The sequence below is a fragment of the Watersipora subatra genome, chromosome 10, assembly GCF_963576615.1.
Source record: "Watersipora subatra chromosome 10, tzWatSuba1.1, whole genome shotgun sequence".
Taxonomy (NCBI): domain Eukaryota; kingdom Metazoa; phylum Bryozoa; class Gymnolaemata; order Cheilostomatida; family Watersiporidae; genus Watersipora; species Watersipora subatra.
This window is the reverse complement of record NC_088717.1, coordinates 9,928,559-9,944,980: the sequence shown is the minus strand read 5'-3', so window position 1 is coordinate 9,944,980 and position 16,422 is coordinate 9,928,559. Positions and strand designations below refer to the sequence as shown.

General features: G+C 35.9%; 2 protein-coding genes across 4 annotated transcripts in view; one reads left to right on the top strand and one right to left on the bottom strand.

Annotated features, from left to right (window-relative positions):
• The window catches only part of LOC137405632 (tubulin delta chain-like), a 34,493-nt gene extending 31,452 nt beyond the window's left edge, over positions 1-3,041 (top strand). For both annotated transcript variants that reach the window (XM_068091955.1, XM_068091953.1), the window contains exon 10: positions 717-3,041. In XM_068091955.1, the coding sequence (XP_067948056.1) occupies positions 717-785 (69 nt within the window). In that variant the 3' untranslated portion in view covers positions 786-3,041. The remainder of the gene's footprint in view (positions 1-716) is intronic.
• LOC137405633 (uncharacterized) lies at positions 1,104-16,388 on the bottom strand. Of its 2 annotated transcripts, XM_068091956.1 has the most exons (8): positions 16,305-16,388; positions 11,449-11,580; positions 11,199-11,325; positions 10,415-10,500; positions 9,094-9,246; positions 6,489-6,584; positions 5,810-6,368; positions 1,104-1,231 (listed from the first exon to the last, which is right to left on the bottom strand). In XM_068091956.1, exons 2-7 carry the CDS (start codon positions 11,548-11,550, stop codon positions 5,811-5,813), a joined length of 1,122 nt encoding a protein of 373 aa, XP_067948057.1. In that variant the 5' UTR covers positions 11,551-11,580; positions 16,305-16,388; the 3' UTR covers positions 1,104-1,231; position 5,810. The 2 variants fall into 2 exon arrangements, with proteins under 2 accessions (XP_067948057.1, XP_067948058.1); XM_068091957.1 differs by lacking the exon at positions 11,199-11,325 and having other exon boundaries at positions 16,305-16,320.
• Positions 16,389-16,422: the final 34 nt, after the last annotated feature.

Sequence of the window (16,422 nt, the reverse complement as noted above, 5' to 3'; positions counted from 1 at the left end):
TGATCACAGGCTAATTGTCCTATTTCCTCAAGGTACATCTTTCCCTTCCTACTGTTATGGCACCTTGTAATCTCCTGGAACTAGTTTGTTGGACAACTCCTTTCCACCAAGTCTTTCACTAGCTTCCTTGTAGTTGTAAGTGGTGTAAGGCACCTAGCGTAGCCTCAACTTGATTGAATTACCTCAACAATCTCCGTGATATGGACATGAATAATTGGAAATGTTAGTCTGTTGGCAGGCTGCCAAACGTAACATAATTTAATCTTTTGCAATGTTCTCCTAAATGCACAACAGGTTGTGACCTGATTTTTGTTGATTTTTGGCTGCAGGCCAGGAGACAGCAGTTTATCTAGTAAGGCATAACTCTTGTTCAGCGATCAAAATATTCTAAAAACAAGGTCGATAAGTGCTCCCTGTTAGGGCGGTCAAAACAGTGATAGGTTGAGGTGTGGTGATAATTTACAAAGGTGTAGATTGTTCCCTTATTTATCCTTGTGGTATTTCTTTACTAAACTTGTAATGTATGACAGGTTGCTTGTTTGCAGTCTTGTCTTAGCATGATGCTACAATTGCCATGCTTTTCTTTATCAAATCCCTAGGAACTGGAGCTCTAGTGTGGCTCAAACTGTGAACCCATTTGCTACTAATTAGTCTCTACCCCCACTAGCAACATACTAGTTGACCTCCATGTCTTTATTGGTCTTTGATCATTACAGGAGTATTTCGAAGAGGCCTTTTATACCGTTGAGGAGATAGTTGATAATTACACCGAGGCCGTGAGGTGAGAGACAATCTTCAGATTGCAGGTTTTTGCAGTGGCAGGTGACCCGTCCATTTCCAACAAACAGCTCTTTTCTCTTAAGCATTGTTAGCAAACCAGCCTGTACAGAATATCATCTTTTCCAATACGCAGTACACTGCTAGCTCAAGCCTATCATCAAACATAATAACTGCCCCCAGCAAAGATAGCTAAAAATAACTACATGTATTTATGATGCTATATTGGAAAAAATTGTTATGAAAATATAACAATGATATGTAATACAAATGTGGAATTCTCAACATTGTCATGCATTTTTGAGGAAGATTCAGATTTTAAAATTATAAATAATATTGCTGTTAAAAACATCTGCCATTGGAGTTTGCTAAATAATGTATATAAATGTACAAAACTATAACATGAATAAGTAATAGCCTCTGGTCCTGTTTCATGGTCTGTGTCCAGCACATTCTGCAAAATATTACAATCCATATGATGGTGTTTCTACAGAAATGGAGGACAATGTTCGTCATATCTGTGACCGACAAGTAACATGTATATTAATAACATATTTTCTTTTTATTTGTTCAGCGCAGATAGTAAAAGCGAGTATAGTATATCGACCGATGTACTGATTGAATCTGAAGTTGTATACAGTTATAAAATCACAGATACAAATCAATTTTTTTAAAACCCATTTTTTCTAGTAAGAGTGAAAAGATTGTTGCTAGGGGTTGGGCCTCCGCATCCTCTCCGTAAGGAAACAGTTCGATATGTCACGTCTTTGTGCCAGGAATGAGTTGTAAGTTAAGAACGATATAGTCACTGAGCTTAGGAAACTCCTAAGGAAAAGCTGACTGGCAGCATTTTGTGGAGTAATGGAGTTACCCACCAACCATGCTAGCAACATGATCTGTATATTTTTGGGCACAAGAGAAGTTCAAGACGAGATAACTCAAAAAATGGTGTGTAAAAACATGACTTGTTCTATAAGGTCTAAATTGACCCCATGCAAGATTGGTAAACACAACCAAATAGCATCTTTGTCAGAGCTGGGCAATATTAAAGCTCATTTAAATAAAATAGGAACGCTGGTTAAAATAGAGGTAATTTGAACTATTTATATTAATTTACTTTATGGAATATCTAGTTTAAGCTGGTGGATGTTAAAACCGTTGTATCACTTACTTTATTACTAAAGCTACTAGTTACCAAGCTATCACTTTTGTTTGTCTCTGAAGTAACAACCTTTTCCTACTGATTATTGCTTCATTTATCTACATCATGTACCTTTTACAAATAATTTAGTGACGTTGTTGTTTTGCGTGGTTTTGTATAATGATGTTGGTTTAATGCCATACGCGTGTTTTTTTAGACAAATTAAACCATATAATGTACACTTGCAAAAAAGTGACTTCTACCCCAAAGTCTGGTTATTTGGACTTCATATGTTGAGGTTTTGACTGTAGTAGTAGTTCCACCAACAGCTAATACCAGCTTATATAATTTTATCATTGCCAAATATTTTGCTAGCACGTCTCTTACGACTTCCAATCGGCTTCTAGCAGTGAATAAAAATAGTATAATTGCAACTATTAGTTGAGGATGGGGAGCAGCATGGAGGGCAGCACAAGATTCAATGTGAAACTGATACTACCTGTAAGGTTTTAGCATATTCAAAATTACATGCGTATGGATGAAATTGTAGATGAGAAAAGGTTGCTTTTGCTCTTACCCTGCGCGACATGGGCAGTTTATGTAATATTTTCCTAGCACATAACAATGTATGTGATCTATACAAAGATTAACAAGAAAATAAATTGTACTATGTATACCTCATTTAATCATTTCAAGCACATACTGCAAAACCTCTATTTGAACGCCACCTCTATTTGAACGCCACCTCCATTTGACCGCCACTTTGACATTCTTTAATCTTTACAAACTCATAATAGCATGTGATCAGTGGAAGTGTTCACAAAATCATACTAATAATGACTCGGCTACATCAATGACTATTAATTCTTTCAGTGTTTCTGTTTGTATCGATTTTCGTTTTCCAACTCCAAAGCTTTTCAGTTTTTTCATTAAAACTTTAAAAGCATCACCGTAGAAATAATTACCTAATAACTATATCAGGCTAATAGTAGTTCCTTGTTTAATGTGGTCTTGATACTTCGACTATGTGAAAACACTTATTTATATTTACTATGGTATATGAATAACTAGTTAATAAAGGCTAAAGGTTGTGCTTAGGGCCCATGCAGCTAAAAGTTTATCATTATTTGTGTCAAACACAACGCGTAAAAGATTTACTTTGCCAAAAAGTTGTTTGGGCGCTAATATCGACAAGTTCAGCAGTCCAGAAGAAGGTTTGAGATTAGAAGACATTGTAGAAGGTATTGAACAGCCAGAAAAAATAAAATCATTCTAAACAAAACAACAATCAGAACGCAACTGACTGAGCAAACAATGCTAAAATTTTTATTTCAGAAATTCAATTTTTGTTGCGCATGTATTATAAGTATGGTTTGTTTATGTAACTTGTACTTGAATATATATCTGTAGCATTTGATAGATTATTATTATATAACATATAAATTTGCAGATTTATAGTATATTATTTGATAGCATCATTGCGGTTGTATAAAGCTTACGATGGATCGATGTTCATAACTCCTCTTCTATTGTACATGAAAAACCAGTTTTGGCTGCACACTGTAGAAAACATCAATGAGTGCAATGAGCTTTTATGCAACATCGTTAAACTTAGTTGTAAAATAAGAATGTGCCTTCAAATTTAGAATAAAATAAAAAATTGCAGGTTTTGCAGTAAGTTATGTTGTTGCGCAATTTAGAAAATGAATTAAGGAAGTATTGGAAAGGTCATTATGAGAGCGTGGCAAACCTGTTTTAGGGTGTTTTCTCATCATTTGCCAATATTAACAAACTTACTGAAAATGGCAGCGTTGAAACAAGAATTTTAACCAGCAAGTGATTTTAACCGGCGAGTGATTTTAACCGGCGAGTGATTTTAACCAGGCCAGTGATTTTAACCAGGCAAGTGATTTTAACCTGGCAAATGATTTTAACCAGGCAAGTGATTTTAACCTGGCAAGTGATTTTAACCTGGCAAGTGATTTTAACCTGGCAAGTCATTTTAACCTGGCAAGTCATTTTAACCGGCAAGTGATTTTAACCTGGCAAGTCATTTTAACCGGCAAGTGATTTTAACCGGCAAGTGATTTTAACCTGGCAAGTCATTTTAACCGGCAAGTGATTTTAACCGGCAAGTGATTTTAACCGGCAAGTGATTTTAACCAGGCAAGTGATTTTAACCTGGCATGTGATTTTAACCTGGCAAGTGATTTTAACCTGGCATGTGATTTTAACCTGGCAAGTGATTTTAACCGGCAAAGTGATTTTAACCTGGCATGTGATTTTAACCTGGAAAGTGATTTTAACCTGGCATGTGATTTTAACCGGCAAGTGATTTTAACCGGCAAGTGATTTTAACCTGGCAAGTGATTTTAACCGGCAAGTGATTTTAACCGGCAAGTGATTTTAACCGGCCAGTGATTGTAAGTAAAATGAATAGTTCTTTGCTGAATGTTTTCAATAGAAGTTATGTTTTCAGTCATCAATACAACTGTTCTGTGGTCATACTAGCTCCTTCACCGTCACTAAGCTAATAATTAATACCTATTATCTCAATACCTATAATCTCCCACAATCTTCTTCCCGTGCAGGCCATCGCAGGGTGGATTTCCAACAAGCCATTTTTTGGAACCAACTCCCCAAGTCTATTAAAGGCATAGAGAAGGTGGCCAGTTTCAAGAGAGAACTTGGGTTGTATCTTTTAACATGTGAATAAAACCGATGACGACAAGCCCAACGCCACGACTAGCTATGCTATTGCGTATTATGGGCTTCATCACTCTTCCAGCTTTTTTCTTTTGCTTAACTAATTTTGTTGATGAAAATAAATCACAAATCAAATCACTAAAAATTAAAACTGAAAACTTATATACAAATTTTTAAGCAGTGTGCGCTCCAAGCTGTAAATATGCAGAATAGGTAGCACAGCGTATCAATTCTGCAACACCTAAAATTTTATTGTCAGTAGCATCAATAGAATCAAGTTGACTAGAATAGCTACCGTACTTTTCGGACTATTAGCCGCTACTTTTTTCTGATAGTTTGAGCCATGCGGCTTATATAGGGGTGCGGCTAATCTGTGGCTTTTTCTATCATCGCTAGGGCGCATTAACCAGAATCTCCGGTTAGTGCGCATTTAGCGGTGAAAGAAAATACGAAACAATGCCTAACGGTACTGTTCCATTAGGTACTAGTTTAAAAAGCGTCGATTAATACGAAACTGTGCCGTTAGGCACTGTTCCGTTTTAAACAGGAAAGTTGCCGCCGCGTTAAAAATCACTGTCCTGAGTTCTGCGGCCTATACAAAGGTGCGGCCTATGTATTGTTTTATTATCACTTTTTTGAAAATAAAGCAGATGCGGCTTATATAGGGGTGCGGTTTATAGTCCGAAAAGTACTGTAGATTATTTTTAATAAGTCCCAGTTTATGTACTTTTCATTTGTATTCTTGTAACCATTTTTCATTAATTTGCTTCATCTTTGTTTAATCTTCTGTTAAACTTAGTTTCGTGTTCCACCTAACACACATTTTGCCTCAACTCTCATTGCACTAAGTTTGTCAAATTAGGCATTAGTAAGAAAGCATATGTCTATCTAGAATGAATGTATTCAACTGTGCAAAATGTCTACAGAAGTCTAAAGTTTGGTCTAAAGCATGAAGTTGCAGAAAATGTCTGCTCCGTAAAGTTAACTTTGCTCTGTTTGAAGTCGGATAGCTTTAACATCGCTAAATTACGGTACATGCCTCGTTTGGATAGCTTACAATTATAAAAGACAAATTAATTTTGTGAAAATCTGCAAAGCCTTTCGGAGCCAAATAATTTCACATATTGACATTTTCAAAATATATAATACAAACTGATAAATTTTGATTACCTAAAAATCACTTACATCAATGGTTTCCTTCCGAGGTTGAAATGCTTATAGGTGCCACCATGTCTGTCGATCCATGATGGCTGTTCATAGGCGCCACCATGTCTGTCGATCCATGATGGCTGTTCATAGGCGCCACCATGTCTGTCGATCCATGATGGCTGTTCACAGGCGCCACCATGTCTGTCGATCCATGATGGCTGTTTATAGGCACCACCATGTCTTTCGATCCATGATGGCTGTTCATAGGCGCCACCATGTCTGTCGATCCATGATGGCTGTTCATAGGCGCCACCATGTCTTTCGATCCATGATGGCTGTTCATAGGCGCCACCATGTCTGTCGATCCATGATGGCTGTTCATAGGCGCCACCATGTCTGTCGATCCACGATGGCTGTTCATAGGCACCACCATGTCTGTCGATCCATGATGGCTGTTCATAGGCGCTACCAGGTCTGTCGATCCATGATGGCTGTTTATAGGCACCACCGCTTCAAAGCTAAAATAGTTGCCATCTAGATCTTGAGAGGCCTCATCTTCCTCCTCGTCTTCATGATGAATCAAAGTCCTCTCTTGCTAAAGAAGGAAGGATTCGTGTGACTGCCAGTAGATTGTACATAAGGCAATGGTGCTCTTAGCGATCGGCATAAGCCATAAAACCATTCAAAGGTGTCTAAAAGTTTCAAGAAAACCTACTAGTGCTGTAGGAAGAATGCCAAAATAGTGCTGGACTGTGCCCCTGCCTGCAGCTACCTCCTGATAGTGTGATATCACGCACAATTCACAGTATATCTATAATGAATACAATAACTTCTTATTAGAAATAAGAGCCTACAACGTGACAAAAGTAAAAGCGTATGTAATAATTTTCAGGTCAGCGTAAAAAATGCTCTAACATGTACGTCAGCTTCGAAGTTAAACTAGTGAATATATCCCTCTAATAAATAAAAAAATTCTGTCTGATATACAACTCAAACTACATTTGTGTGATTAACTTATTTAGTTGGATGGCACACAAATGAAAAGGAAATAAATTGAAACTTTAACATATGCACTGCTCTCACAAAGTGAGTTCTCAAAACAGCTCACAAAGTAAGTCTGTATTTTATAAAGCACAAGTGTGTGAATGAAAAGTTAAAAATGCTCATTTTTTATCATATGCAAGTTGTTGGAACATAGTTTTATTAGTTGAAGAACATGGATTCCACATTCTAAAGGTTTTGCTATGATAACAACTTGATCGAATAGCTAAACTATATTTATAAATCTCAGTGTTTGTCTTTTTGTTAAACCGTGTGTCCAGTTATAGCAATTAAAATCTAGCAATGAAAAATCAACACATCACAACACATAGCTTGGTTGCCAGAGACACCTGATGAGGAATATGATCTTCCCCATCAAGTAGATAAAGATCTTATTGTTTTGCCTTCCTAGCCAATGATGCATCAAAGTATTTAATCATAGGATGGGCTGCAAATAATGGCAAGTGCGACAACCATACCATGCAAGGAGCTCATATCTCAAACATTAGTTGAATGTTGTCGTTAGTTCCTGTCACAGGATTCAATTTGTTGAAGTCGATGCCAATAAATCTTTATATATAAATCTCAGTGTTTGTCTTTTTGTTAAACCCTGTGTCCAGCTAGAGCAATTAAAATCTACCAATGAAAGATCTACACGGCACTAGACTTCATCTCAGTACCTCCAGATCTAGAGGCGGTGAACTTAACATTAAGCTATACGTAATACAGTGGATTCATTGGGTAATTAGTCATTACATTGGTTGAGATATTCATGCTCAAGCGCTTGCTGGGGGTTAATAACTAGCACTCTTAACTGTTGCACGTAACTGATTGTTAAGCTGGCCCAAAACATGGGTGTTGTTTTAGTGAAGATCTAACTTTCCACCTAAGTTACTCATATTCATTAGGTATTTCAGCATTCAGCTAGTACTGAAATATAATTAAAGCAGAAACTTGAATTTTTTCCACAACAAATCTATTTCGTGATTCGATGTCACTCATTAAATGTTTATTTCCACAACAAATCTGTTTCATGGTTCAAACAGATTCGACTTTCCAGATAAGCTTCCACGTTAAACCATAACTGTCACGTACAACTTTTATTGTATTCTCTAGGTAAATCAGACACGCTGACTCCGATTTTGTGCTCAATATAAAGATTGGTCCACTAACTTTCCGAGTAATGAAGGCTTTTTTACAGTGTTTTAATGTCGGTCTCGAAAACAACACAAACGGTACAACAAGCTTCGCCTATAAATATGTGTAGCCTAGCTTTTTAGGTATGGAAGTTAGGGATGTTTAGTCCGATTTAGAATGATAAAGAAGGGTGTCTTAAAACCCAATACTATCTAAATTCAGTCTTCAAAATAATCTGTCTTTTATGAACGGTAGATAAGCTATTTAGCATCGCATATTTTAAAATGAGCTCCAAAAAAGCGCGATAACAACGCTAGCTTGTAATAAAATCGCACTTTTTTGAGCTAATTTTTCTCGATGTTCAGCCTATTAAACATCATTTAACAAGCTATGAGCAATTTTAAATAATTCATCTACCTTTCATAAAAGATAGATTATTTTACAGGCTGAATTTAGATAATAATGGATTTTAAGACATCCATCTCTAAAATTCTCAATCGAACTAAACATCCCTAACTTCCGTTCCTGAAAAGCTAGGCTACGTCAAATCTTTATGGGCGGAGCTTGTTGTGCCGATTGTGTTGTTTTATAGACGGATATTGAAACGCTTTAAAAAAGCCTTTACGACTTGAAGGTTAGTGGACCAATCTTTATTTTGAGTACAAAATCGGAATCAGCGTATCTGATTTACCTAGAAAATTTGATAAAGGTTGTAGGTGACAGTTATGGTTTAATCCATTACTCCAATTATCATTATTAATGTAGAGTATTTTTTGTGGCTTTCAATTTAACTTCATCTTATTTATGTTTAGTCATAGAATTACTTTTAAACATAGCGTAAGATAACCAGCTGTTTCTACTTAATATATATATATATATATATATCGATGAGAGGCTCATGTTTACATTCAATGTATCATTTAGTAGAATCGTTGTTGGTAGAATCGAGGTTGGGAGAACCATAGCCATAGTTTTAGCGAACTATTGGTAGCCTCAGCAAATATACATGTAAATTAATCCTTGTTGCTTTACAGCCTTTGAAATCTTTGTTTTTGGAAACCATTAGATATAGAAATTCATTTAGAAACATGAGCAGATATTAATTAAAGAAAGTGAGAGTTAGTGTTATGTCTGTTACTCACGTTGATGAGAGAAATGATGATCCATATCAAAAGGGCGGCTATAACATGAGACTCGAATCCAACCATGACGACATCAGCTATAATCGTAGAGGCGTCTAGAACTAGCAGTATAGCCACCATAATCATCCATGGTATCATCAGACGTGCGTTATGCTGCAAGAGTGTACTTCGTACAATAGCAAATCGACTAAGCATTGCCGTTACTGGACTAAGAAGTAATGCTACAAAAATGCGCATATCTTACCAATACTGGCAATTTAAACTCAGCGGAGTCTGACCAAAGCGCATTCTTGACAAATAAATGATGATATTAGTGAAATACAGTGGGTGTTGTGTACGCTATTAACAAGCAAATAGTGAAGACCTTGGTCTTTGCTGTTTTAGTGAATAACCAACAAGAATGAAGCAAAGCTAAAAATTAAAAGTAACAATTACACCTGCAAACATTGAATCATCCAATCCCGTTAGTTCACCAGACCAAAATTAGCATGACTGAAGTGGTCGTTCAAACTTGTTCGTTATCGCTGCTTTTTTCAGATAAAACTTTAGACTCCCTAAAGTGATGTACGTACGAGAGCCTAGTAAATGTCTGCTAGAACATAGTGTAAATATGTAATATTGTAATAAGTCGTCTAAATATTGTAAAACATCGAAGTTATTTAGCAACTGCTATACAATCCTAGACACAACACACCAAAAAAACAACTCAGTGACTAATCGCATTGCAGATATAGACAAACCTCAGCTCTGAAAATAACTTCATATGTCAAAATGGTGGTATGTTTGAGCCAAAGTTTTTGTAAGAATAGAAAGTGATTTGTTTAATTTTTTTCAACATTGTTATAATAACTACTTAACGATATAGTATAAAAACAAATGCAATATATGAAACAATGGGACAAAACACTAAAGAATAAAATCAATTATTAAAAATTAAACAAAGTAACGGTAATCAAATTTTATTTTTACATTACCGCAGAGACGTGATCGCAGTACAGTTTCAACGGTAGAGAGGGCGACAGAGATATATGGTGTAACCCGCACTATTTTAAACTAGGCAACATATGAAATGAGTAAGTTGAGGCAGTTTTTATATTTTTGACATGAAATTTTTACCTTTGACCAGCCGGTGTATTTTCATTTACAAAACTGCAACATTTGACTGACTTTGTATGACAGATGTTAAAAAATCCTTTTCTAATTGAAGTAAATATTTGCTCAAATTTTATGAAGTGATTGTAAGTCGAGGTTTGACTTTAATAAAGAAAGTAACGCAACACTTTCTACAAAAGAGAACATCGTTGATACGTAATCGTCTCACCTTGAATACTGCTACGATGACAAGTATAGAGGAGAAAAATGTTGGCAGTGAAACGCAGAGTGTTATCCAAACCAGAGTAGCCAAACCTGCGAATTAGAGACAAAAAGGTTTCATCAAATCATATGCCACAATAAAAAAGAAAACAATTTGACCAAAACAACTAATAAAATATTAAACTAGCTGCGTATTTTCTAATTATACAGAAAATTTTACATCCAATGGGGGCCTCACATTTCCAGTAAGCAAAGAGATCTAACAATAACCACCCTGAAATCATAGATTCACAATGATGGTAGACAGAAATGGACATGTAGCTAAAATAACGTTGCGCCGATGATCACCAAATTGCATGATGAACCAATTTTAGAGTAAAGCATGCTTGACTAAACACTGACAGATCTATGCAACTTTGTAACGTAATGCATAATCAACCGCGCTAGTAATGCCTAGTCTATAAGTAGAATGCTATTCAACTTTGGCATCCTATCAGGCGCTGATGGCTGAAGGCTAGCAACAGGTGGCACAATTATGTCAAGGCAATATGTTAATGCTATGCAGAGTTAGTGAAATTCCCTTTATCCATCTATGGGGTGATTGAGAATCAATGGAAAACTTTCAATTTCCTCATAGGTATAAGAGAGACAATGAAAAGACATTCTTAGGGCTCCACTATCTAGATAGTAAATAGCGTGCGGGTCACAAACTAACATGATGACAACAGTAAGCCGTGGAAGAGTGCGTGCAAGGTTAGTCCGCTGCCGTATGAGACGTCAACGTATCCTACCTGTATTCCCATTGGTCAGTGGTTCGGGTGGTATAAGTTCACCGGTGCTGAGAGAATCAGGTTCGGACTTACCACTAGTATATGTTAGGCCCCATACGCTGGTGGCCAAGGAATAAAAGCACCAGACCTAAATGAGCAGCACGACAGCATATATTCCACAAAAGTCTGTGAGATGGCGAAATGTTATTCACACATTGGATGAACAGTGCGTCTGCGCAATGCGCAACAATGAAGAAATCACACCACTCACCAAAGTCCAGATACCACATGCTATTGAACCAGTCCTTAGATTACGTGAGAAACAACATCGTTTTATCATCGGCATGCTTCTCTGCACCATAACTTTCCCCATTCAATCTGAATCAAATACCCTGCAGGTTTGCTACAATCATAACACAATAACATTCAGCCCTATTATTTTCAACAGTAAAGTCATGCCTAGTTCACAAAAGGTTGAATATCCCATAAAACCTATCATGAGGTGTTAGTGTCATCTGGCCAGTCCTGCCTCACCCAAATTGTTTCAAGGCAATTATCTGACTCACTAATTCACACAATGATAAAACAAGCTTTATTCTGCACGAACCTGCACATCGTTACCTTTTTTGTCAAAAATTGACCAATAGCATAGATGGAGTTTCATTGAATAAAGAGGCGAAAAATATTAACTACTGAATGTTACTGAGGATCTCTCTTGACGATTTTACATAACCTAACATTGCTTGTCACCACAATAACCTAACATTGCTTGTCACCACAATAACCTAATATTGCTTGTCACCACAATAACCTAACATTGTTTGTCACCACAATAACCTAACATTGCTTGTCACCACGATAGGCCTACCCTAACATTGGTTGTCACCACAATAACCTACATTGCTTGTCACCACAATAACCTAACATTGCTTGTCACCACAATAACCTAATAGAGCTATTGTTTTAACTTAAATAAATTTTGTTGAAGGTTTTGTTATAAGTTTCATTGAGAATTTATCCTCCTATGAACTAGTCAAGCTGATGAGGTCAAGCTGACATGTCCAAAAAGTTTGCTACTCAAAATCAATCTATGTTCTGGTTATTGGGCACCCCTTTAACCATGATACAGTCAAACCTTGACTTACAGCTATGTTGACATACACAATTTTCGAGTACGATGTAAAATCTGTGCAAATATCTGACTTGGCAGTTTTGTAAATGAGTACATATGCTTGCAGTTCTTCTTTACAAAGTTTAGCTATACAGTCTCAAATCATATTAAATAGTGCTTTATAGCTTATATGCCTTTCAAATAATAGATCTCAAATAGCCATTTGAAAAAGGTGGTAGTGATACGAAGAGGGAATGATTTAAGATTAAAGCAAGGAGTTATATGAAAACACTAGCAAACCTGTTTAAATGAATTCCTTACAAGCTGTTTAATCAAAGATGAAAAGGCTAAATGTGATAATAATAATAATAATAATAGACGACAACACAAAACGTACCAAATATTAAAGAAAAAAATATAAATAAGTTATTTCAAGTCCACATTGTTTAAGTTAAACTAGAACCGTACGTTAACGAGCACCTTCATCAATACTCCTATCTTCTCATCACCAAAGCTACCTTGCTACTATCCTGTCTTTAACATCAAGATGAAGCGAAATAAGTACCAACTTTTATCGTTTGTTAATTTAATAGTTGAGTTTTTAAATAAAATTCAGTTATGTACATTTACTTTTTATGTAATACATTTGTTTTAATACTATATATAATTACCTGAAATAGTTGTTGTTAGGTCTTTTGAATTGTGCAACGAATTCAATGAAATACAGTGTAACCTTCTGAAACTTGCTCCAACATGCAACAGGTTTGAAATGCAAAAAAAACATTAGAAATGGTTGGCTTTATATCTTGAGATTTGACTGAATTGACTAGAATTATTACGATTCAGGATTTTCTTAAAACAACATCGGCAAGAGCAAATTCTGAGCTGTCCAAAGCCAACGTCATTGATTAGACAAATGAGTGTCAGCGCCTACACACATTCATACCATTACTGGTGGAACTTGATCCAGGTTCACTATATTTAACTTTCAAGAGAATGCACTAGGATAAATAAAGGTGACCACTTTTGTACCAAACTCATTTTTGGTACTGATCATCATCTTTACAAATGATAAAACTACTTTTCGTATCTGTATTCAAATTAAATTGTTTAGCCATTCAATCGTTGTTTGCCAACCACAGATACTAAAAGTTTGTTATTACTCCCATCACGGCAAGGTCGTGTTTCTCACAAAAATAGAAATATAATGTATATTAATATATAATTTAACAGTAACAAAGATTTCCTGAGGACTATTGCCACATGCCTGCCCAAGCTTGCATTTAGACATGTTCAAGTAATTTTTTCTTTCTGGGATTGCCGTTTTGTTACAAGTACAAGTATTCACTTAGAGAACAAACAATGTTCAGCAAAGTAGTTTCTGTTCTTCACACACCATTTGCTTTACTTGAGCTACAATTCTTCAGTGTTAACAACAGTTTTAATGTATTACTCAACCGTCTCATTCACTCAAATTTCATTTTTAATCTAGCCGGTCTTGTACTTATATCTGCCACAATTGTATCAAATTTAACCTGAATTAGGTAACCATGGCAAGTCTTACTACTCATGTGAGACACTTTATATTTGTTACCTTGCCTCGTGCGTGACTTTCTATTTTAAAGATTTGTTTTACTATACTATGAAAAAACTTTTAGCATCTACGAGTGAATATTGTACAAGCAGGACTGTTGTGAGCACATATCACTTGATGTAGATGTAAAGTTACATCAAAATGCAATGTTGAAACTCAACATATATTTTGAATAAAATATTTTATCTGCAGGTTTATTCGTTCTTATCCCATTCATAACCATTAACAGAACTGTAGCAACTGTTGTTCAGTTGCGATATTGTTTATCTGTTTTTTCTAAGTATAAAAATTAGGCAAAATGCAAGGTAATTTGTTATAGGTAATAAACAGTTCACAATGCAAATGTATACAATTCCCTCATAAATTAAAAAAACATATATATAATAACCTTGCTGCTAGTTACTACTACCGCTCAATGTTAATTGGCTGACATTTGATATATACATGCAGCTATGTAAAGAGTACTTCAAGATACCAAAAGTGCATAAATAAAAGACTGGAATGCTAGTATTTGTAGAAGATTTAACTGAGAATAGCTCTCCTTTGTGTAGTAGATTGAGTGAGAACATTTCTAAACTACGCTGTATAAAAGGCTACACAGGAAACATTAGAACTCTTCTCCAGTAAAAGCTATTTGCTAGAAGCAGCAAATAACATGTAACCAGGAGCAGCAGAACAGAGCTCAGCAAGAACAGCACAAATTTTCTAAACTTTCACGCAAAGCATTCTACAAATGTTTTGATGATTTCTACTTTGCCTTTGTTTGTAAACAAACATTTGAGGCGCCGCTGGTGATGTAGCCGGTAAAACAGAAACTGCTTATTCATGCCTAAGATTTCGCGGTTTCCTTTTGAGTGAAGAAATATCAGCTAATAAGTGGGTAAGCTAATACACGGTCCAGTTGGACGCCACCCGCATAAATGGCTGCAAGCATAAGTAGCCAAAACAAGAATGGCCACAATGTTGTACAGCTAGTGGAGTACTAGATCTCAGAATAAGGGCTCTAGTTTTACGTGTGATCAGCAGGGAGACAACTCTTACGCTCAGTATAGCGATAATGCTCTTATGAGACAACTCAGGAGAAACAAAAATAACGTAGATACGGCTTAGACATGCCATTGAGCATAATTACGTTCAATCCCAACACTTAACTGACTTGAAACCAATTTGAAGTAATAAGGTGATGGTACTTATTTGGTTACTTCTTCTAATGAGGTGACGGAGAAAAAGAGAGACTGCTTGTGTAGTCTTTGTGTCTTTCGAAGTATATTGCATGTAGTGAGTGGAGTCCAATACATATTGAATTCTGAGTTGGATACTACTTTTAATTAATTGTTCAGATTTACTAACCGCATGATTTTTACGTAAATTGAGAAACCAGTTTGCTAATTTCAACTTGAAAAAAATCATGGTTCGCATTATCCTATTCATCGGTAACTCACAACAAGATTATGGTGTAATTAAAAGATACAGTTAAAGAAAATTATGTTGGAAAGCAAAAATTAAAGACCCTTACACATTACACAGCTCATTTTACGGGTGAAAATTAGGTTGTGCTGATCTGTAATTTCAAACAATTCATCTACTCATTTGATCTCTCTATTAGTAGCACCAACTAATCAATCAGGTGCTCAAATATTGGTATAATTTATGTTCAATGCATGATAATTATCGTCATTATCCGTATTCTGGAAATTACATTAGACATTACATAGATTATAGCTGCACTGATTGTTTTAACGATCAACACAAATCGCAACGCCCAAAGCATCCAGCAAGTTTAGACAATTGTTGGCATTCTTAACAGGGGAATGCTTATGTGCTATTAAGTACATTAGGGCTCTTTAAGGTCATTAGTTTGATCTAGACTTCGCATCAGATTCTCCCTCTCTTTGGGGTGCGCGATTAAGCAAGTACGACCGCGGTACTACATATATATCGCTAAGCAGTAGCTTGCATGTGAGTATGTTTTATAGTGCAGCTATCACGGGCACAGATAAAAGCAAATCGGCTTAAATGTTGTATTCTACCTTGCTGTCATTCATGGTAAATAAATCATAATATACTTAGTGAATGGAGTATTTTCAGTATAACACAACGCGTACACCAATAGATCAGCCACAAACAATAATTATCTCTTCAGCGACTGAGTTTAGGAGTGCACAATTTAAGAGTGTACAAAATAAAACGTATCGAGAGAGAGAGAGAGCACCCATAATATCAAACGTTCAAGGTTGCGTGTAGCCTATAAGTCGGTAATTCGAAACTCTAATTTGTGCTTAAATACCGCATAAAATGAAGATAAACAAGATCAACTACTTACAATATGTTTTTTTCTGGTTACATTTAATGACCAACAATGCATGCTTGAACAGTTGTAACAAATGTCAATATTTTCAAGCACATCATAAGATACACTAACCTTTCTTGGAAATAGTTTACGCGTAATCTGACACACTAGAAATAAAGTTGCGTTAAAACGATCGACATCAGTCCGTCGTAAAATATCACGAGCTTGCATGGCTCAGACTATGTCAAGG